Genomic DNA, 21,139 nt, shown 5'->3' with positions numbered 1-21,139 from the left:
GTAGTCATCATTGTATTACAGTGTATGTGCGTGTGAATTACAGAATATGTAGTCATTGTATTACAGTGTGTGTGCATGGGAATTACAGAGTATGTAGTCATTAGTCATTGTATTACAGTGTGTGCGTGTGAATTACAGAGTATGTCATTATTGTATTACAGTGTGTGTGCACGTGAATTACAGAATATCTAGTCATCGTATTACAGTGTGTGTGCATGTGAATTACAGAATATGTAGTCATTATTCATTGTATTACAGTGTGTGTGCATGTGCATTACAGAATATGTAGTCATTGTATTACAGTGTGTGCGCATGGGAATTACAGAGTATGTAGTCATTAGTCATTGTATTACAGTGTGTGTGTGTGTGTGTGTGTGTGTGTGTTTAATTCTTTAGAAGCAAGGCAGCACGCCAGTCAGAACTTTTAAAATCCAAGAATTTAATTTCATGAGGAAGATAGAAGTAGTTGCATGTTTTGTGGATGAAAGATGGGGCAAGGCTCATCTTTTTCTTTTTGGTTTTTCGAGACTGGGTTTCTCTGTGTAGCCCTGGCTGTCCTGGAACTCACTTTGTAGACCAGGCTGGCCTTGAACTCAGAAATCCTCCTGCTTCTGCCTCCTGAGTGCTGGGATTAAAGGCGTGCACCACCACACCCGGCAGCAAGGCTCATCTTAAGAAACTAGACCAAGCCAAACCCTGGGCAGTGCTAAGTCACCTTTACCTCTCAGTGTGGGAGGATTGCAGTGTGAGCCTGGCTGGCCTAGTGGTGAGAACTGCTAGTGTGATTGACCAGGCAGCAGTGAGACCTGTTGGTGTGACCAGTCAGTGGTGAGATCTGTTGGTGTGATCAATCAGTGGTGAGAACTGTTGGTGTGACCAGAGAGTGGTGAGAACTGTTGGTGTAACCAGTCAGTGGTGAGAACTGTTGGTGTGACCAGTCAGTGGTGAGAACTGTTGGTGTGACCAGTCAGTGGTGAGAACTATTAGTGTGACCAGTCAGTGGTGAGAACTGTTGGTATGACTAGTCAGTGGTGAGAACTGTTGGTGTGACCAGTCAGTGGTGAGAACTGTTGGTATGACTAGTCAGTGGTGAGAACTGTTGGTGTAACCAGTCAGTGGTGAGAACTGTTGGTGTGATTGGTGTGACTGTCCAGTTGCTTTCTGACATTTCTCATGTGTAAAGTGGGCACAGCACACACAGTTCAGTATTTATGTGAAGACCCATCAGGCTGATGGTATCTTTATCACACTGGAAGTTCATTGACACAGGTGTCCAGGACCTCTGGTCTGTTGCTCTCCTTTATAAATGTGAAGTGTGACTTTTGCTCTTGTTTCAGATGACAAGTGGGCACCTGAGCCAGGGGGCCTTGGAGTCCCAGATGAGAGAGCTGATCTACACGGACTCGGATCTTGTGATCACCCCAATTATAGACAATCCGAAGGTGCAGAGGGATGCCCACTGTGTGGGGGAGGGGAGGTCAGCGCATTCTCTGTCTCTCCTGTCCTCAGCTGCTTGGCCTGCGTGCTGCAGTGCCACAGGCCGTAGCCCTCCACTTTCCCTTCACTTACACATCTCTGCAGGGGGATGCCTCATCCTGCTTGATCTCACTTGTCGCATCCCGTGGAGGTCCACCAACCTCTACCCCAGACCTCAGCTCCCATTCCCACCCTGATTCCAGCTGCGTTTACAAAGAGCAGGGCTCAGTGATGGGGAAGGACAGGCTGGTCACACAGACCCAGTCTCTTACATGGTGTCCAGACTGATGTGGGGGTCAGTGTGGCCCTGGGGTCTCAGCTCCTGGTGTGCTCTTTGTTTCTGTAAGAGCGGTGTGTTGCTGAGGGTGACAGGGGCTCACTGTGAAGCCTGGTCTCTGTCTCCCAGTTTGCTGCGATTTCCAGCCCACACACTCTCCCTCTGCCCCCACTCCATGTTTCTTCTTCTTCTTCTTCTTTTAAAGATTTATTTATTTATTTTNTGTATGTGAGTACACTGTCACTGTCTTCAGACACACCAGAAGAAGGAATCAGATCGCATTACAGATAGTTGTGAGCCACCATGTGGTTGCTGGGAATTGAACTCAGGACCTCTGGAGGAGCAGTCAGTGCTCTTAACCACTGAGCCATATCTCCAGCCCCTTTTGTTTTATTCTTTCAGCTTTGTATTTTTGAAAATCTTTTCCACAATTCATTTGTGGCTATTTCCCCTGCTCTCATCTGGGAACGTGTTGATTTCCTAGACAGGCAGCCTTTGCCTTACATGACCATCTCCTATAAAGGACTGAATCTTTCCATGAGTCAGAGTCTGGCAGAAAGACTGGATTCTGCTAGGCTTCATGGGTAATGCTGTGTTGTCCCAATGGGCTTTGTAGAGCAGCCTGTGATTTCATTGGTTGGAGTCTCTTCCTTTATTTCGTTACTTAAGGTTTCTGGAAAACTTTAGCAAGCAGAAATTTTGTCTTTTAAACTATTTTTATCTAAAAAATTGTCAGTTATATTTTTGAAACAAGTTTTAGATTCAGGGAAAACAGTTGTGGTTAGAGAAAGCCTTGCTTGCCTTTGCTGTGCCTGGCCTGATGTGGGTCGCCATAGGCTCAGGTTGGCAGGCTAAGGACTTAGTGACCCCAGTCTCCACTAATTCTACCCATTGACTCTCTTATGTCTTTTGTTTGCTCAAGGCCCACATCACACTTGCAACCCCTCCATCTGTCTATTGTAGTCTGTCCCTGGCTGTCATGGCCTGTGACACGTCATAACTGTAGTAGCCCTTTGCTGAGTGACAGTCAGGTATTTTGTGGAGTGTCTTTAGTTAAGATTTTTGCAAGGATTTATTGTGGTTGGAATAGTGTGATGTAGAGCATCAGATTTGAGTAAGATTCATTTTGTCATTTTTTTAAAGATTTATTTTTTTATTATATGTAAATACACTGTAGGTATCTTCAGACACACCAGAAGAGGGCGTCAGATCTCATTACAGATGGTTGTGAGCCACCATGTAGTTGCTGGGATTTGAACTCAGGACCTCTGGAAGAGCAGTCAGTGCTCTTAACCTCTGAGCCATCTCTCCAGCCCTCATTTTGTCATTTTTGTCAAGAATGCTGTCTGTCTGTGAGGACTAAAGACAGCACCACACAGTTCTGTAGGCGTTAGGCACAGGGGTGGCCGATCACCTCTGGAGGCGAGGGGCCCATGTTCTAAACTCCTAGACCAGCCACTGGTTTCTTCATCACAGGGTTTCTCAGAGGCAGTGCAGGTGCGTGATGAAGTATATATGTGTTAGTGTCCTCAGCAATGGCCCTTCCCTTCTCAAAGACAGCCATCAAGGCCTTCCTGTCCCTCTTCACTGCCCATGCCACATTGAGACCTCAGCCCGCCTTCCATCCCCACTGATACTGCCACACCACACTAGTCTAAAAACTTGCTTCTTTATTATTTTTAAGAAGTTTCTCTCTGTGAAGATCCGTCTATAATTTTGTCCTGCCTGTTTCTAATTGTTAAATACTAAAGATTTTATTGTTTAACAGATATTTGCTTGTTTTCCCAGTCAATGTCTGACAGTAGAGTCACGTGTTTAATGGCTTAGCTCCTCCTCAGTTCGGTGGCTCACTGCGGCAGGAGCTGAGCAACCTGTGAGGCTCTGTCTTACTGAAGATATTGGTGGAAATAGGTTTTAAAACGAAACAATCTACCTATATTTATATCTTTGAATCTCACGTGAATTGAGAATTCATTTTTATTATTGAGTGATTTTTGTTTGCCGGTGCTTTGAGATAGGGTCTCGCTCTGCAGCCTAGGTGAACCCTTAGCTCTCCTGCCTGTACCTCCAGGGCTGGGACCATGGGCTGTGCCCCACACCCAGCCTGAATCCTTTTGATGAAAGACCAAAGGGTTAAGTGTCAGATGGTTCTTTTCTGACTTTGGTGGTCTGTGTTTGGATACAGGGACAGCTATTGAGTTTAAAAGGTTTCTCAAAAGTGGCTTTCCTACCACAGATAATGAAACAACCTGCAATCAAGTTTGATCCAAAAATCTTGCACCTACCGGCATATTCTGGTAAGTCACAGGCCCATCGAACACGCAGGCCTTATACACAGATTGCAAATGGAGCGTTTGTGAGAGGAGTAGCTAATGACCTGTTTCCTTGTCAATGCTTTCGGCCCACCTCTTGCACACCAGGAGTCAACTGCAGATGGGTCCATCCTTGACAGCTGTTGATTTTCTTCGGTCTGGTGTCCTCCTGTGGGTGGGGAAGCCTCTGGGGTGCTGGGCCTGTTTGATGGCTGAGTGAATGGAGAGTCTCTGCCCTTCCCTGGTAAAGCCAGCGAGATGTCAGTCTTGCAGGTTGCTGCTGTGAGTGCCAACAGTCCAAAGGTTTGGGATTGTGTTAGAAGGACCAGGGCAGTAGAGAGCGAAGTGGGGTGGCTCACCCCTGTGGGGATGTGATTCAGCCTCATGGGGATGGTGTCTGAGAAGAGATAGCTAACGGCTGCTGATCGTTACCCTTCAGCCCATGAAAGTCTTTCCTGGAGTGAACCTCAGGAATTTTGCTGTTCATCTTTTTAGAGGGTTAGTTCTCCCCTGTGGCTAGGTCACTCAGTGATTGGGACTAAATTCCAGATAACAAAACAGATGCACAGTTAAGAAGACACCAACTTACAAGTGTGCAGGCCAAGCTCATACATGGATACAAGCTAAGAGCAAAGCCTCCAAGAGGGACACTTCCGAGGGACCAAAGTGACAGAGTCATAGGTGGCCAGCACTGAGAACCCTTACCCGTGAAACCCTGGAAATCACTCAGTCCTTCCCCTGAGAGTTAGAAAACAGTTGCAATTTTTATAAACGAGTCTGTCTGTGGAGAGAGATAAGCTAAAATCTGTACGTTTAGATGCCATTTCTGGTGTTTGTCTGGTTTGTGTGGGAAGCTGGAGGTTGGAGTTCCAGGTTTTGCCAGCCACCCTACCAACTTGGATGTGTCTAGCAGTCATTTTACAGACTTGTAAAAATGTGTGTAGATGAGAGTGGATGTAGCTGTATGTGGTTGGGTCCGTGCACATGCAAGTGTCAGCATGTGTGTCAGAGCATGGCCCCATGTTATCCTTAGACACGCTGTCTACCTCTTCAGAGGGAGGCCCCTTGATCTGAGCTCACTGACTAGACTAGATTTGCTGGCCACGAAGCCCCAGGAAGCCTCTGCTGTCACTTCCTGAGGGCCAGGATTGCACGTGTGGCTTCAGACTCACGTCCTCATGCTTGCAAGGCTCCCTGCCTCTCAGCTCTCTGACTTGAAATGATTATTATTATGGTTATTATCATTACTGTTATTATTGTAGCAGTTGTTCACTGACGTGGCTACATCTCCCTGGGTAGAGGACAGCCAAGTAGAGCAACTCCTCAGAGCAGGGGTGAGGTGCCTTTTTTGTTAACAGTCATGTAGTGTTTCCTCCTCATCCTGTCCCTGAGTTCTGTGTTCCTCTGCTTCTCACTGATGTCTGCTCAGCCCTCTCTACCTCACACATGTTCCCTCTGTCTCCTCTCCACAGCGGAGAAGTTGCTGGTCCTCAAGGACCAAGACTGGAATGACTTCCTACAGCAGGTGTGCTCCCAGATCGACTCCAGCGAGAAGAGCACGGGGGCACTGCGGGCCAAGCTGAACCTCCTGTGCTACCTGTGTGTGGTGGCCACACACAAGGAGGTGGCCACCAGGCTGCTTCACTCCCCGCTGGTAGGTACTGCAGGGTGGATGGGCCTCCCAGGGACCCACCACCTACCCTATATAGTTGGCCTCTGTATTTCAAAGACACGTGAACAAGGGCTTGGGGCTGAGTGAGGTTCAGCTCAGAAGTAGAACAGAACAGGCAATAAAAACAATAGACCAAGGATATATATATATATATATATATGTGTGTGTGTGTGTGTGTGTGTGTGTGTGTGTGTGTGTGTGTGGTGGTAGAACAGGGGATTCCAGGGCCTTACTCAGGCCAGGCAAGGGCTCTGCTGAGCCACATCCCTGACCCTAGTTTTTATTTTGAACCACTGTCTGAGTTCCCCAGGCCTTGAGCATGCCCTATAGCTTAGTTAGATCTTGATCATATGATCCTCCTGCCTCAACCTCCCAAGTTGCTGGGATTATAGGCCTGTGCTACCAGGTCCAGTTGGTTACAATCATAATCTGATTTAATTACAAGTGATTTATTTTTTAATGAAAAATTTCCTCATGAAGGTTCTAGAAAATCATTCTCAACTTCCATGAAGCAATTGTGTGGATGGACCAGGAGCCATTGTACCTGTCTGTAATCAGGAGATGGAGCTCTGTGCTGGTGTAAACTCAGGTGGCTCCTGCTCCAGGCCACCTGGACAAATGCTAAGGTTTCTGATGTGTGAAAGGACAGAAAGCCGCCCAGCATTCGCTTCCTGTTCTCCTTGGTGGGCCTTACTGGTGACTTCCAGGGTTGTCAGAGCTCCTCAGGCCAGCCTCTGGAAGTTGCAACTGTGGCACTTTCTCTTGAGCCCCTGAAGTCAGCCTGAAGAAGTTTCAGTTCATTTTGTTCGCTCCTGAGTCACTATGAAGGTTGTTTGTGTGTGTCTGTTGGGGGTGGGGAGAGTATTTAGTAGGACAAATCGAGAACATCTTGTTCTTCATTTTTAAAAAAAGATTTATTTATTTATTATACATAAGTACACTGTCACTGTCTTCAGACACCCCAGAAGAGGGTGTCAGATCTCATTACCGATGGTTGTGAGCCACCATGTGGTTGCTGGGATTTGAACTCAGGACCTCTGGAAGAGCAGTCAGGGCTCTTAACCACTGAGCCATCTCTCCATCTCTCCAGCCCCTTAATTTTTTAAAGTTTCATTTTATTTTTAATTTGTGTGTGTGTGTGTGTGTGTGTGTGTGTGTGTGTGTGTGTGTGTGCATGTACACCAGGTGATCTTGGAGGCCAGAAGAGGGTGTCAGAGTCCATGGAGCTGAAGTTACAGATGGTTGGTGGTTATAAGCCTCTATGTGGGTGCTGGGAATTGAACCTGGGTCCTCAGCAGATCTCTTACCTGCTGAACCTTCCCTCCAGCCCCCGGTTCTTACTTCTTATTTATGTTTTTCTTGCTGGCACACTGGCTGAGGTTACATGTCTGTCAGTGGTCACCTCCCTGGAGGGATTCTCACCCCAGCTGTGTAAATTTCCCTGTTAATTCAAAGGTTGCTTTGGATGTTGTTCTGAATAAAACTTATATTTTGTTATTTTTCTTTTTTAAATTCTAGTTCCAGTTGCTAATCCAGCACCTGCGGATAGCTCCTAACTGGGATATGTGAGTAACATTCGTATTTAAAGCTCATTCTTCGTGACTTTGTAGTTATTGCCAGACACCTCATCATGAGCACAGTGCCTAAGTCACCCGAAGTGAACCTGAAGTAACCATGAGACACTCGCCATCGAGCGTAGACAGGTGAAAGTAGCCGCTGCCTGTTGTCCCAAAGTGGAAGGCTGTTCCTTTTCTGGGTGTCTATTGTGAGATCGACCCCCCTTTGGGTTTTCATCTTGTGCCTGTCTCTGTCACCTCTGTCTTCCTCCCGTGGCAGGAGCGTCCCCACGGCATCGTGGAAACTGATGGGACAATTCTGCACAGTGCTCATGTATGGGAGCTGCAGGCTCCAGGCTCCTCCTGCTGGCCGGACTTGATCACATGATGGAACTGTTTTCTAGGAGGAATCTATATGGGATGCAGAAGTGTAGAGTTGGGATCCCAGGTCAGCCCTACCTCACCTCCAGGCAAATCACATTCACTGAGCCTCAGTGCTCACATCTGTAGAGTGGGGCTGTGTCCTCACCTACTCAGTAGATCCTTGGCAGACTGTGGGGCCAGAAATGAAGTCTGGTGTACCATGGGAGGATGAGGTGGGGGTGGAGGGGTGGTGGGGGATGGCGGTGGGGGTGGGATGGTGGGGGATGGGGATGGGATGATCTGTCGTCACCTTGGAGACTCATGATGGAATGTGTGGCTGCTGAGGTTGTCAGAGGTGTCACAGCAGTTTCTCCTCCATGCTGGTGAGGGCCTCCGTGGAGTTTGTGACAGGCGTTGGAAGGAAGTGTTTCTTGTATCTCAGTCCTGTTCTTGCTGCAAACAGAGCTGGGCTGCTGTATGTCGTATGTCATTTCCTGGTCGGCAGCGCCCCCTGCTGACTTGAAGGTGCTTCAATCCCCCCCACCCCTCTTTTGTCTGCAGGATTTTAGTGCTCAGTTTTCACAAGCACAATTATCTATCCAATTTTATTACTTACAGTAAAACGTACTAGCCTCTAAAATGTACATTATTCAACTATTCTTCATACTCCTTTTCAATCTTTTAAAATTGGTCACTGGGAGTTTTTACACAAGTAATATTCTAATGTATTTACACTGAATTGCATGTCTTAAGAACAAATGAAATCCATGATATTTTGATGATTGAAAACCTCAACCAAAATACTTTTCACTAGAAAACAAGGGCTCTACTCCAAACACATGGACTTTGGTTGACTCCAGTGTAGGACAGTTCGTAACAAGGGTACTTGCCCTTATCCCTCAGAGCCAATCAGCTTCGAGGCTAACTGTTAAATCATTTTAAACCGAGAGTTATCTATCATGCTACATCATCTTCAGCCAGTCTCTGAGCACCTTCAAGTTTCTGACTCATGGTTGGGAGTTTGGCCTGAAGCGTCTGGAACAGTGGTCCACGCCCACAGCGGCTGCTGAGACACAGCGATTGTGTTTGTCGGGTGGCAGCAGTAACTCTTCACCAAGCTCTGTCCCTTCAGGGAAGAGTTCTGAACAGCGTTAGCATCTTTTAAATTGGGTAACTGGGGAAGACCGGCTCTCTCCTTAGCAAGCTTGTTCTTCCTTGTTCTTGAAGCCTCTTCTTAAAGTTGGGGCCACTCTGGCTTTTGTGGAGGAAGTAGATGCAGCACCCCATGAAGACAGCACCACACACACACCCATGGCCATGGCGCTGTTCTGGCCCACCCTCTTCACTCGGCTGGGTGTGTGCCAGGAAGAAGCCTGAGACAGGCAGTGGCTAGTGCCAAGGCTGGTCACAGCACTCAGGCCACTTGGGCTTTTGTCTTTTCTAGCACTGTTTAAAACCCCTTTACTATTGAAATTGAATTTAATTTGGAAAAAAAAGTTTTTTGTTTTGTTTTGTTTTATCAGTTAAAAACATTTTACTGAGGAAGTGTCTTACTGTGTAGCCCAGGCTGTCTTACTGTGTAGCCCAGGCTGTCTTACTGTGTAGCCCAGGCTGTCTTACTGTGTAGCCCAGGCTGTCTTACTGTGTAGCCCAGGCTGGCTTACTGTGTAGCCCAGGCTGGCTTGGACCGCCTGGCTTTATGCCTTCCTGAGTGCTGGAGTTAGAGGTGTGTGCCACCTTGCCCACCGCTCTCTGCCGCCTGTTATTTTCTTTCAAATGCTGCTTTTAGGTCTTAACGTTTCTCTGTCTCTGTTTTCCAAGTTTGGTCTACATATAGGAAACCAAATTTAGTAAGGCATAGCATGATCTTATGTGTCTAATTAAGGCATGGCATGATCTTATGTGTCTTAGTAAGGCATGGCATGATCTTATGTGCCTTAGTAAGACAGGCATGATTTTATGTGCCTTAGTAAGGCATGACATCATCATATGTGTCTTTTCTCCCCACAACACACATAATTTTAATATTATTGACAACTCAAGGCCATTTCCCAAACTCCTGTCTCTGCCTGTCAAGCACTTGAGGTACAGGTGCACACATCACCACACCTGGCTTTAAATGGGTGCTGGAGCTTTGACCTCTCCAGTGGCTTGGTTGGGCTTCCCTCTGAAGCTGGTCTTAGTTACTTTTCTATTGCTGTGCTAAGACACCAGGACCAAGGCAACTTATAGAAAAGAGTTTATTTGTTGCTTACATCAGCACAGGGTTAGAACCTGTGAGCATCATGGCAGGGAACCTGGCATCAAGCCGGCAGGCATGCAGCAAGACCAGCTGAGAGCTCACATCTTCATCTGTAGGTCGGAGGCAGAGAATGCTAACTGGGCCTGGCATGGGTTTTTGAAACCTTAAAGCCCACCCCTGTGACACACCTCCTCAGAGGCCATGCCTCCCAATCCTTCCCAAACAATTCCACCAACTAGGGACGAAGTATTCAAATATGAGTATGAGGGAGCCATTGTCCTCCAGACACGGCTCCAGGATAGGAAACCACAGACTTGGGTCCCGCACCTGTCCCATGTCCTCCTCAGTATGGATGATCACCTGCTGTGACGATATCTCAGCCTTCCCTGAAGGCCTGCTAATCCCAGTGGCTCTCAGGAGGTTATTTTCCACCACACTCTGTCAGCGTCATCTCTCTGGGTCACCTGGGGTTTCTGTTCCACTTCCAGCTTCTTTTGGTTTCTGGTTATCTTGCAGGTCAGCGAATCTCTCACGTCAGTAGACTCCTGAGGGTCTGTGTTTAGTCAGCTTTCCTCAAGGAGAGGGATTTCTTATACCTTTCCTTTTGTGGGACTTACTTGATGTGGTTCAATTTTTTTTCTTATTTGATGTGCAGGACACACAGAAGTAGCCAGGCATGGCAACACTCAGCTGTAATCCTCAGGAAGCTGAGGCAGGAGAATCAGGAGTTCAAGGCCAGCCTGGGAACCATGTCATGAGATTCCCATCTCAAAAAACCTGCAGAGAGTTGAGGCCTGTCAGGACTGGCTCTGCTGCAGGAACATGTTCCTTGTTCCTGGCCACACTTCTGAGTCTGACTTGTTTCCTCACCTGAATCCTGTCTTAGTCAGGGTTTCTCTTCCTGCACAAACATCATGACCAAGAAGCAAGTTGGGGAGGAAAGGGTTTATTCAGCTCGCACTTCCATACTGCTGTTGATCACCAAAGGATGCAGGACTGGAACTCAAGCAGGTCAGAAAGCAGGAGCTGATGCAGAAGCCATGGAGAGATGATCTTTACTGGCTTGCTCAGTCCACTCTCTTATAGAACCCAAGACTACCAGCCCAGAGATGGCACCACCCACATGGGGCCCTTCCCCCTTGATCACTAATTGAGAAAATGCCCCACAGCTGGATCTCATGGAGGCATTTCCTCAACTGAAGCTCCTTTCTCTGTGATGACTCCAGCTGTGTCAATTCGACACAAAACTAGCCAGTACAAATCCCATAAAGGTTTTTTTTTTTTTTATCAAGAAACCAAGACCATTGAGAGTTTGGATCTCACTCCTCACCATGTTAGTTTTCTTTCTTCTTTTTCTTTTTCTTTTTCTTTTTCTTTTTCTTTTCTTTTCTTTTCTTTTCTTTTCTTTTCTTTTCTTTTCTTTTCTTTCTTTCTTTCTTTCTTTCTTTCTTTCTTTCTTTCTTTCTTTTTGGTTTTTAGAGACAGGGTTTTTCTCTGTGCAGCCTTGGCTGTCCTGGAACTCGCTCTGTAGACCAGGCTGGCCTCGAACTCAGAAATCCACCTGCCTCTGCCTCCCGAGTGCTGGGATTAAAGGCGTGCGCCACCACGCCTGGCTACCCTGTTAGTTTTCAATGAGAAAAAGGTTTTAAAATTTTGTTTATTATTTCACAATTTCATAGATGTGTAATGCGCTTTGGTCACACCCCCTCATTGTTCTCTCCCCCATTCTTATCCTCCTGTCCCCTCCCCCCACTGTCTCCCCTTCACCCCCAAACCCTTAGTTCCCATCCTACCTTTGCGTCTTTTTTCCCAAGGAAAGTTTTATCAACATGACTTTTCTACATGACTTTTTTCAAATCACTCTGAAGCACTGCTTAGTAACTTATCAATGTCCAATGAGGTTATCAAAGCCACCTCATTAAAACTAGTGTTTATTAAAATAGAAGACTAGAGGCTGGAGAGATGGCTCAGTGGTTACAAAAGCACCAGCTGCTCTCACAGTGGACTTGGGGATTGAACCATCTGTAACTCCAGTTTCAGGGAATCAGACACCCTCTTCTACCCTCCATGATCATTGTGTGCGCAGGGTGTGCATACCTACATGCAGGCAAACCACAGATACATATAAAATAAAATAAAGGAGAAAATTTCAGCAAAAGAGAAAGGCTTTCATAAGATTAATAGTTTATATTCTCCAGGTTTTTAAAAATCACAAACTGTCTAAACCCTGACACTGTGATTCACATTCTGTATGCATGTGACGGGGAGTTTCCTGCATGGGGGCCTGCACTGTCATAGTTTATGTATGTGAGTGCGCATGTGCATGTGGAGGTCAGAGAACAACCTTCAGCAACCAATTCTCTCCTTCCACCGTGTGTGTTTCAGGATTGAATTCAAGTCATCAGACTTGGTGGCAAGCTTCTTTACCCATTCTCCTGCCAGCCCCATGTCACCATCTTACAGCTGACTCAGGTCTTCAGTACGTAGTGGTGACTGATGCCCATGTCTCTCTCTCTCTCCAGACGGTCCAAGGTTGCTCGGGTGGTCGGCATGCTGGCCTTGCACACAGCAGAGCTTCAGGAAAATGTGCCTGTTATCGAGGTGATTTCTCTCATTACTGATGCCTTCTGTATGGCAGGAACGATTGCTTCTGATTTTATAACTTAGCACACTCAGCTTTCATTGGCCTCCACTTAATTTTGATTTGAGGGAATTGTGCAGTTGTAAGACATGGCCCTTGGGACCCTCCGTGGGCTCTAACTCACAGTTCGGCTTCATGTGGAGTTTGGCCTCTTGGAGGCCGCAGAGGCCCAGCCTGCTTTAAAACACGGCTCATACTTAAGTCAGGTTCTTCTGGGTTTTCAGGCAGAATTTACTCTTCCCCCTGTCCCGGGACAGCAGCTCCCTGACAGGTGAGCCCCGAGCTTGAAGGTTCTCTGGGTCCTGAAGAAATCAGCGTCATCCTCCCCTGCCTTATTTTGGTGCTAGGGGTCTCACTGAGGGCCCACACGTGCTAGGCACGCATTGGCATTAGCAAGGGAATTGCTGGGTGGGGTGGTGCGTGCCTTTCACCCCAGCAGGGGCAGACCTGGTCTACACAGGAGTCCAGGCCAGCCAAGGCTACATAGTGAGACGTTGACTCAAAGAACTGAAACGGGAAGAAGAAAGGGATTTATGTGGCTACCCAGCGACTCTCTGCCTGTGCAGTGAATGTCACCACCTGGCTGCCCTAGCTGTGTGCACTCTGTGATGTAACAGTCTGGGCAGGCTCAGAGTGGCTGATGTGAGCCCAGGACGGTGGCGGCGGCGGCAGCAGCAGCAGCAGCAGCAGCAGCAGCAGCAGCAGCAGCAGCAGCAGCAGCAGCAGCAGCAGCAGGGTGGATGAACCAGCAGGTTGTGGGGATGAGCAGGCAAAAAGTAAATGCTTTTGTGAGGAGGGCCTCGTGGCCGGGCTGCCTGGAGAAGACGCCGCCGTTAAGGTGGATCTTCCCACAGTAAATTGAGAGAGACCCTCAGGGTCTTCCCGGAGGCTCATATCCTAATTCGTTCCAGATCCAGCTAGGTAGACAGCCTAGGCTAGCCATCACTCACCTACACAGACATACCCGTACCCAGCCTTGTTTCCCGGCTGCACGTAGATGGCTGTTGACAGATTTGCTAATCTCTATGATAATATTTGAAAGCAGAGGCTGGCAGAATGAATTCTATGTTTAATATTCAAACTGCTGCATCATCACAAACCTGCAAATGAAAGCCAGAGCGATGTGCCTAGTAGTCACCATGTTGTGGAAACTCAGAACTCCATACAACTATAAATGTTGGTGTGAGCACTGGGGAGCAGTGGCTTCCACAGGCTGCTGGTGGGAATGCAAGTGGGTGTGGCTGTTCTGGAAGATCTGCCATTTCTCCCAGGGCTGAAGACATCTTTCCCCTGTGATCCCATAGTGTGTGTCTGTTATCTCCTGGCTCTGGGTCCCTCGTGGCAGGAGGAGGCACGTGCACATGTGGCATGTGGAGGCATACCTGCAGTGTTGTCTGTACCAACACTTATCAGAATGGATAGAGTGGGGCATGCTCACTCCACGAGGCACCAGCAGCATGGACAAGAACAAGCTGCAGCTCTGGGCTGGAGTGAAGCTTGTGGGTGATGCTCATCATGGACATGAGTGGGATGAAACATGAAGTGACCCAACTGGGTACTGAGGAGTGCCCAGAGGCTGTGGCTGCTCTTGCCCACAGGCCCAGCTCCTCCAGAGAGCTTGCTTCAGGGTTCCATCTGGGAGCTCAGCTATTCACACACTTGCCTGAAGCCTGGTCCTCTTCTACGGGAAAGTCCTCTCCTTTGACAGGATTCAGGAGGGAGGGAGGGGAAGGGGGCACCCTCCTTGCCAGCCAGGTTAGCTGAATCAACCCTGGCCATTAGTGAGGTGACAGATGCCGCAGCCAGGTCCGTCCTCACATCTCAGTTCCCCTTTGAGATGTCTGCAGGTAGATGTCACAGGAATCTGAAGATGAGTGCTCCCTTGTGACATGACTGGGGGAAGCTAGGAAGCTTCCTTTATTCCCGTGGAGACTCTCTGTGTCCCCACTGAAGGAATTCCCTGGGGTCTGTGCAGGAAACATCTTGAGTCACCTGGGACCTGGCCATCATCAGCCCTGTGACGGGCTTGCCTCACTTCTCTTCCATACCTGTGGCTGGACCTCTCAGCACTTGCTCTTGCCATTGTCTATGAAAAGCCCTTGACCAGCAGTTCCTGGGCTACAGTGCGGCCACTCCCCCGAGGCTTAGGCCACGCCCCTGAGGTTCAGGCCTTGCCCCAGGCTCCTCCTCCTTCAGCTTTGCCTCTCTGCTTTTCTGTGTTTATTAGGATGAGATGCAGGGGCCTGGGAAATAATGTTTTTCTCACTTCCTGTTTTACAACTTGATTTTTGTGTGTAGTGTATGTTTATTTTTGTGTGTAGTGGTACGTGTACATGTTATGTGCATATGTGTGTGTGTAAGGGCCAGGGGTTGATGTCCTGTGTCTTCCACTGTCCTTCCCCATCTTACCTTTGCAGACGGGGTCTCTCATTGACTGTCCAGACGGTCCAGTTGGCCAGAAGCTTGGGGATTTATACCTGTGGGGGTTTGAATAGGTTTGGCCCCATAGATTCATGTGTTTGAATGCTTGGCCTCAGAGAGTGGCACTATCAGGAGGTGTGGCCTTACTGGAGGAAGTGTGTCACTGTGTAGGTGGGCTTTGAGGCCTCCTATGCCTAGGCTCCGCCCAGTGTGGAACATGGTCTCCTGGCTGCCTTAGGTTCAGGATGTAGACCTCTCCATTCCTCCAGCCCCAAGTCTGCCCGGAAGCTGCCATGCTTCCTACCATGACAATAACGGACTAACCATCAGAAACTGTAAGCCAGCCCCAATTAAATGTTTCCTTTATAAGAGTTGCCTTGGCCATGGTGTCTCTTCACAGCAATGGAAACCCTAAGACAAGACCCAAGCCTGCCTTTGTACCTCCAGTACTGGGGTCACAGAAATGCGTGACTGTGTTTAATTTTTTAAAATTATTTTATTAGATATTTTCTTCATTTACATTTCAAATGCTATCCCAAAAGTCCCCTATACCCTCCCCCCGCCCTGCTCTTCTACCCACCCACTCCCACTTCTTGGCCCTGGCATTCCCCTGTATGGGGCATATAAAGTTTGCAAGACCAAGGGGCCTCTCTTCCCAGTGATGGCCGACTAGGACATCTTCTGCTAGACTGTGTTTAATTTTTATGTTGGTGCTACGGATCTGATCCCGGGTCCACACACTTGTGTAGCAGATAATTTTCTCACTGAGCTGTCTCCCCGCCCCCATATTTTACAACTTTAATATAATATTCTATTTGGCAAAAATTGAAAATACTCTATGCAGTTACAAATGTGTTATGAGGTTAAGGCTGAGCACACTCCGTACCTGGTCACTGTGACACCGCTGTGCCCAGCTGTCTAGAGACACACCCACACCCCGGGGGACTCAGGGGTCCTGACTGAGCATGTGTTCTGTGGATCATCTGATTCTAGGGAGAGGCAGACTTTAGCTGTCTGAGTATAGTTCTGAACTTGACAGAAAGAAATTGTGTGTGTGTGTGTGTGTGTGTGTGTGTGTAGCTGTTGGGTAGAGACTATTTTGAAGTAAGTACACATAGAGTGAACTCAATTTTGTTATATAATGGGGAGTTTACACTGTAAGTTGAAATAGCTCTAGATATACCTTACTGGTACCGTGTGTGTGTGTGTGTGTGTGTGTGTGTGTGTGTGTGTATACCTGTACTTTTTTTTAAAAAAAAAAGACAAGTAGCCCTGGCTCACCTGGAACTTGTATGTAGACCAGGCTGGCCTTGAACTCACAGAGATCTGCCTGCCTGCTTCCTTCCAAGTGCAGGGATTAAAGATTTGTGCCCTTATGCCAGGCTCTGTATACATTTTAAATTTTATTTCTTTCATGTACTTTAAAATACTTTCGTTATTAGCAATTGGCTATGTCAATTTTAATAGCCATTAGGTGGCAGTCAAATACTGAAGAAACGTGGTAGATTTGGCAGTCTGTCTTCAGCCTGCCGGCCCCTGGCTCTGGGGGCTTAGCAGGCTCAGGTACGGGTTTCTTCTCACAGTGTCTGGAAGTTTCTCCTCAGTATCATCTGGCAGTTGCACTGGTCAGTTTCCATTTGAAGGTTAATTCCTTGTGGCCTTTCTAGAAGAGGGCAGACGACTGCCGGTGTGATTTGTGGGGATGCTGCTGCTGGACCTCAGATTTAGAACTCCTGGGGTTCTGACCTGCCAGGCTTCCTCTTACCTCATCACTGCTGGCAGCACAGCACTGGCCGAGCTTCCACTGCAACAGCTCTCCAGGACGCATCCTGGGTGCCGTCCATGGGTTTAATCCCAGGTAGGCAGTGGATGCCTTCGGGTGCTGAACATGTGACTGTGAGCCTCTAAACCAACGGCCCAGGCTAGCCCTTTCATTGACTTTCATTTTCTACACTGGAAGATGTCAAACATAAGAGTCAGATGTGTAGACTGAGGCTGTTCACTCAGTCACTGTCAGTTCTTGGCCAGTCTTCGATCCTGTCTCCCTGCTGCTGCTTCTCCTCTGTCTCCCTGCTTCTCTGTTTCCCTGCTGCTGCTTCTCCTCTGTCTCCCTGCTGCTCCTTCTCCTCTGTCTCCCTGCTTCTCTTCTGTCTCCCTGCTGCTGCTTCTCCTCTGTCTCCCTGCTTCTCCCCTGTCTCCCTGCTGCTGCTTCTCCCCTGTCTCCCTGCTTCTCCTCTGTCTCCCTGCTGCTGCTTCTCCCCTGTCTCCCTGCTTCTCCTCTGTCTCCCTGCTGCTGCTTCTCCTCTGTCTCCCTGCTGCTCCTTCTCCTCTGTCTCCCTGCTGCTGCTTCTCCTCTGTCTTCCTGCTGCTGCTTCTCCTCTGTCTCCCTGCTTCTCCTCTATCTCCCTGCTGCTGCTGCTTCTCTTCTCTCTCCCTGCTGCTCTTTCTCCTTTCTCTCCTTGCTTTTCCTCTGTCTCCCTGCTTCTCCTCTGACTCCCTGCTTCTGCTTCTCCTCTCTCTCCCTGCTTCTCTGTCTCCCTGCTGCTGCTTCTCCTCTCTCTCCCTGCTTCTCCTCTGCCTCCCTGCTTCTCTATCTTCCTGCTGCTGCTTCTCCTCTGTCTCCCTGCTGCTCTTTCTCCTCTCTCTCCTTGCTTCTCCTCTGTCTCCTGGCTTCTCCTCTGACTCCCTGCTGCTGCTTCTCCTCCATCTCCCTGCTTCTCCTCTGTCTCCCTGCTGCTCCTCTGTCTCCCTGCTGCTCCTTCTCCTCTGTTTCCCCCCACTTCTCTTCTCCTTTTCTTTGTTCTGACTTACTTTCTTGCTGGAGTATTTTAAAGAAAAGTATAAATAATATCAGTTTACTCATAGTTAGGACCTACATAATTTTATTTTTATGTATGTGTGTTTGTATATCTGTGTCTGAGTAGAGATGTCCTTGGGACTCCTGGGGCTGGCACTACGGGTGGTTGTGAGCCACTTGGTGTGGGTAGTGGGAACCAAACCTGAAGCTTTTACAAGAGCTGTGGGTGTGTTCAAGCGCAGAGCCTTCTCTTAGCCCATGCTTGGGCCCCACTTTCTCTTTGCACAGATCCACCTAATTTCCTGCCTCACACTCATTTGGGGCCTGAGTGGTGTCACACTTTTGGGGAGACCTGCACTTCATATATACACATGAACCTACTGCTTCTCCTCTGTCTCCCTGCTTCTCCTCAGACTCCCTGCTGCTGCTTCTCCTCCTTTACAGTTTTTTATGTAGCATTTATTATTATAAATATTCTGATTATAATGCATTTTTTAAATTATAGCAGTGTAGCTATATAAATCTCCCAACATCTCCCTACAGTAAAACCAAGAAATGACATTTGGAAGTGCAGGCTAAATGTAACAAAAAGACTTAAAATGCACAAGAAAGGGAAGAAAATTCTCAAAAATCACAGTGGATCTGACATGTTGGCCTGAAGGTTCCTGGGATAGGCTTGGCTTGTAGCCTGGCCTCGGATGTGATTGTTTACAACCTCTGATGTGGCTAATTTCAGTGAACTTGTCCTTGGATTTTTTTCTAGTTAACAAGCTTTTGTTTATTTTCTGTTGAAAATGTGTGCAATTAGTTAATTATATGTCAGTGAATCTGGTGGGGTCAGGACACAAAGGTATTGAAGGCCCAAAAAAGCATGAACTAAATAGACAATACTGTATTTCATTAGTTCTTTGAGAGTGCCATACGTTCCTAGCTTTCTGTCTCAGCTTTCTCTCCACTCTCTCAAGTTCCATAAAGTGCATTTTGTGCAGTCCTAATAGGTGTGGGGCCACGCCTTGCAGTGTGGTTGGCCTACCCAGGGGCCGCACCCATAACAACACCGACTCTCCCGGTCCCCAAGGCCACCATTTGTCCATAGCTTCTGAGTTGTGGGGTAGGGGCTGCCTCCTGCTCCAAGCCAGAATGCTGTCAGGCTTGACCCTGTGCAGACAGGCGCAGGTGCTGTGAGTCTATGAGAGCAACCCGTTCTGTTCTGTCCTGTCCCGTTCCTGGCTCTTACAAACTCCCTGTCCCATTTTCCATGATGAGCCTTTGTGTGTTGGGGTGTGGGACAATGCAGTGGCCATTTAGGTTAGAACTCCACAGTCACATGCCTTTTCCACTTTGGCCAGCCTTGAGTCTCAGAATTTAGTGCCACCCACTGCACAAAGAAGCTTCTCTGGTGAAGGCAAAAGCCGTCAAGAGCCGCACTAACGCACGGCTAGACTTAAGTATTGAGAAGGCATTTGGACCCTGTGTCCATTAGCAAACTAATAGCAGGCTCACTCTCAGGGCCTGTGAGCTCCCCACCTACAACAGTTCTTGTGCAGCCGTGCAGAGGTAGGTCTGTGATTTCCTCTGTGTGAGGATCAGGCCCGGAAGCCAATGAGAGAGCAGTTGGTTGTTCCTAACACTCAGGCCACCTTTGTACTCATGGGTGTAGTTCACTATGCCGGTTGTTATTACAGTCCAGAAGTTCTCAGCTGGGTAAAATTGTGTCCACCCCATCCCCAACGGCCTGTGTAGTATTTCTCGGTACCATGAGAGTGACATAATAGGAGGAAGCGTCTCAATCAGCACCGATCTGATTTCTTCATGTCCTGTGACTTGTGTGTGCAGTGTCTTCAGCCACAGGGTCTGATGGGCAAGCAAGAGCAGTGGCCACAACCTGTCCTGCTAAACAGAAGCTTTATCAGGTGAAAGGTCTCAGGAACATGGACAGGGAAGTTTCTTCTGCATGTGTGCATATATTAATTTCAATACTCATGAAATTTCTGACCTTCTTTCTCTTTGGATTTTCTGGGAAATGATAAGCAAGAATTGAATCATCACATTTTTGTTTCTGTACACAAACATTCTTGGTCTGTCTGTGCTGACCCCCATGTTCCTGTCATGGGGGGACTGCCACATCCAGAGTCACTTTTGCTAAATCTCACATCAGGTAATTTTTACAGGATGCACTTCCTAACTTCTCAATTGGACCGTGAGTTCCTCTCCTGTGTTTGTGGCTCTGCCTGACTCTGCTGTCCATGGTCGCTTGGGCAGGAGGGCACCTGGGCTGTGTTCTCAGAGCATTGGAAGGTGTGGGAACCTGAATGCAGTGTCCCAGAGCCTCACCTGTCATTGTATTCAATGTTCTACTAGATGAAGAAATGCAGAGAGAGACTTGGGGATTGAAGGATCTGCCCAGGCACTGTAAGAACAGGTCCCTGAAGCAGAAAAAAAAATGCAATTTAAAACAAGCCTCTTTTGTAGTGCCACTGTTTGAGGGAGAGTTGAAGGTCCAGCCTTTAAGAATATGCTAACAAGTGGGTAAGAAGGCTTTCTTGCTCTCTACTTTCACAGGCTCAGAACTATAGTATTCGTGTAAGGGGCTTTGTGCTGTAATTTTTAGATGATTACAATATCCAAGAGACCCAGCTTTAATAACATGACAAAGTTAACTTGGCTTCATTGAAATACATTTCTTGGATGAACAGGTGTGTGCTGTTCCCACGTGTATCATTGGGTTAGGCAAGATGGCTGAGCAGGAAGAAGTGTTTGCTGCCAAGACTGAACAACCTGAATTTTTTTTTAAAGATTTATTTATTATTATACATAAGTACACTGTAGCTGCCTTCAGAGGCACCAGAAGAGGGTGTCAGATCTCATAATGGGTGGTTGTGAGCCACCATGTGGTTGTTGGGATTTGAACTCAGGACCTTTGGAAGAGCGGTCAGTGCTCTTACCCACTGAGCCATCTCACCAGCCCAACAACCTGAGTTTAATCCCCAGGACCTGTGTAGAGGAAAGTGAGAGCTGATTCCTGAAAGTTGTCCTTTGGCTTTCACATGTACACTGTGCATGTGCACCCCTGATGTATAGTAAATAAATATAAAATAAACATGTATCATTTACACGTCTATAGGACTCTACACAGCCCTTTGGCAGCCTGGAATCTGGGAGAAGAAATAGATTTCCCTCGATCCTCTTCAGGTTCTCTGTGTGCTGGGGAGAGAGGGAAAAAAAGGCAGAAGGTTCTGTCTGGAGAGAGGGAGGAAAGGCAGAAGGTTCTGTGTCCGGAGAGGGGCAGGAAAGGCAGAAGGTTCTGTGTCCGGAGAGGGGGAGGAAAGGCAGAAGGTTCTGTGTCCGGAGAGGGGGAGGAAAGGCAGAAGGTTCTGTGTCC

General features: G+C 47.8%; 1 protein-coding gene and 1 pseudogene across 1 annotated transcript in view; one reads left to right on the top strand and one right to left on the bottom strand.

Annotated features, from left to right (window-relative positions):
• The window catches only part of Ulk4 (unc-51 like kinase 4), a 283,012-nt gene that overhangs the window by 16,391 nt on the left and 245,482 nt on the right, over positions 1–21,139 (top strand). Inside the window, exons 12-16 of the mRNA XM_021207848.2 lie at positions 1,338–1,442; positions 3,990–4,050; positions 5,538–5,719; positions 7,256–7,302; positions 12,421–12,499. Coding sequence (XP_021063507.1) covers positions 1,338–1,442; positions 3,990–4,050; positions 5,538–5,719; positions 7,256–7,302; positions 12,421–12,499 — 474 coding nt within the window. The remainder of the gene's footprint in view (positions 1–1,337; positions 1,443–3,989; positions 4,051–5,537; positions 5,720–7,255; positions 7,303–12,420; positions 12,500–21,139) is intronic.
• LOC110327560 lies at positions 8,614–10,234 on the bottom strand (annotated as a pseudogene).

This window comes from Mus pahari, chromosome 10 (genome assembly GCF_900095145.1).
Source record: "Mus pahari chromosome 10, PAHARI_EIJ_v1.1, whole genome shotgun sequence".
Classification (NCBI taxonomy): domain Eukaryota; kingdom Metazoa; phylum Chordata; class Mammalia; order Rodentia; family Muridae; genus Mus; species Mus pahari.
Note: the sequence above shows the minus strand (reverse complement) of the source record. Positions and strands in the feature narration are given on the sequence as shown.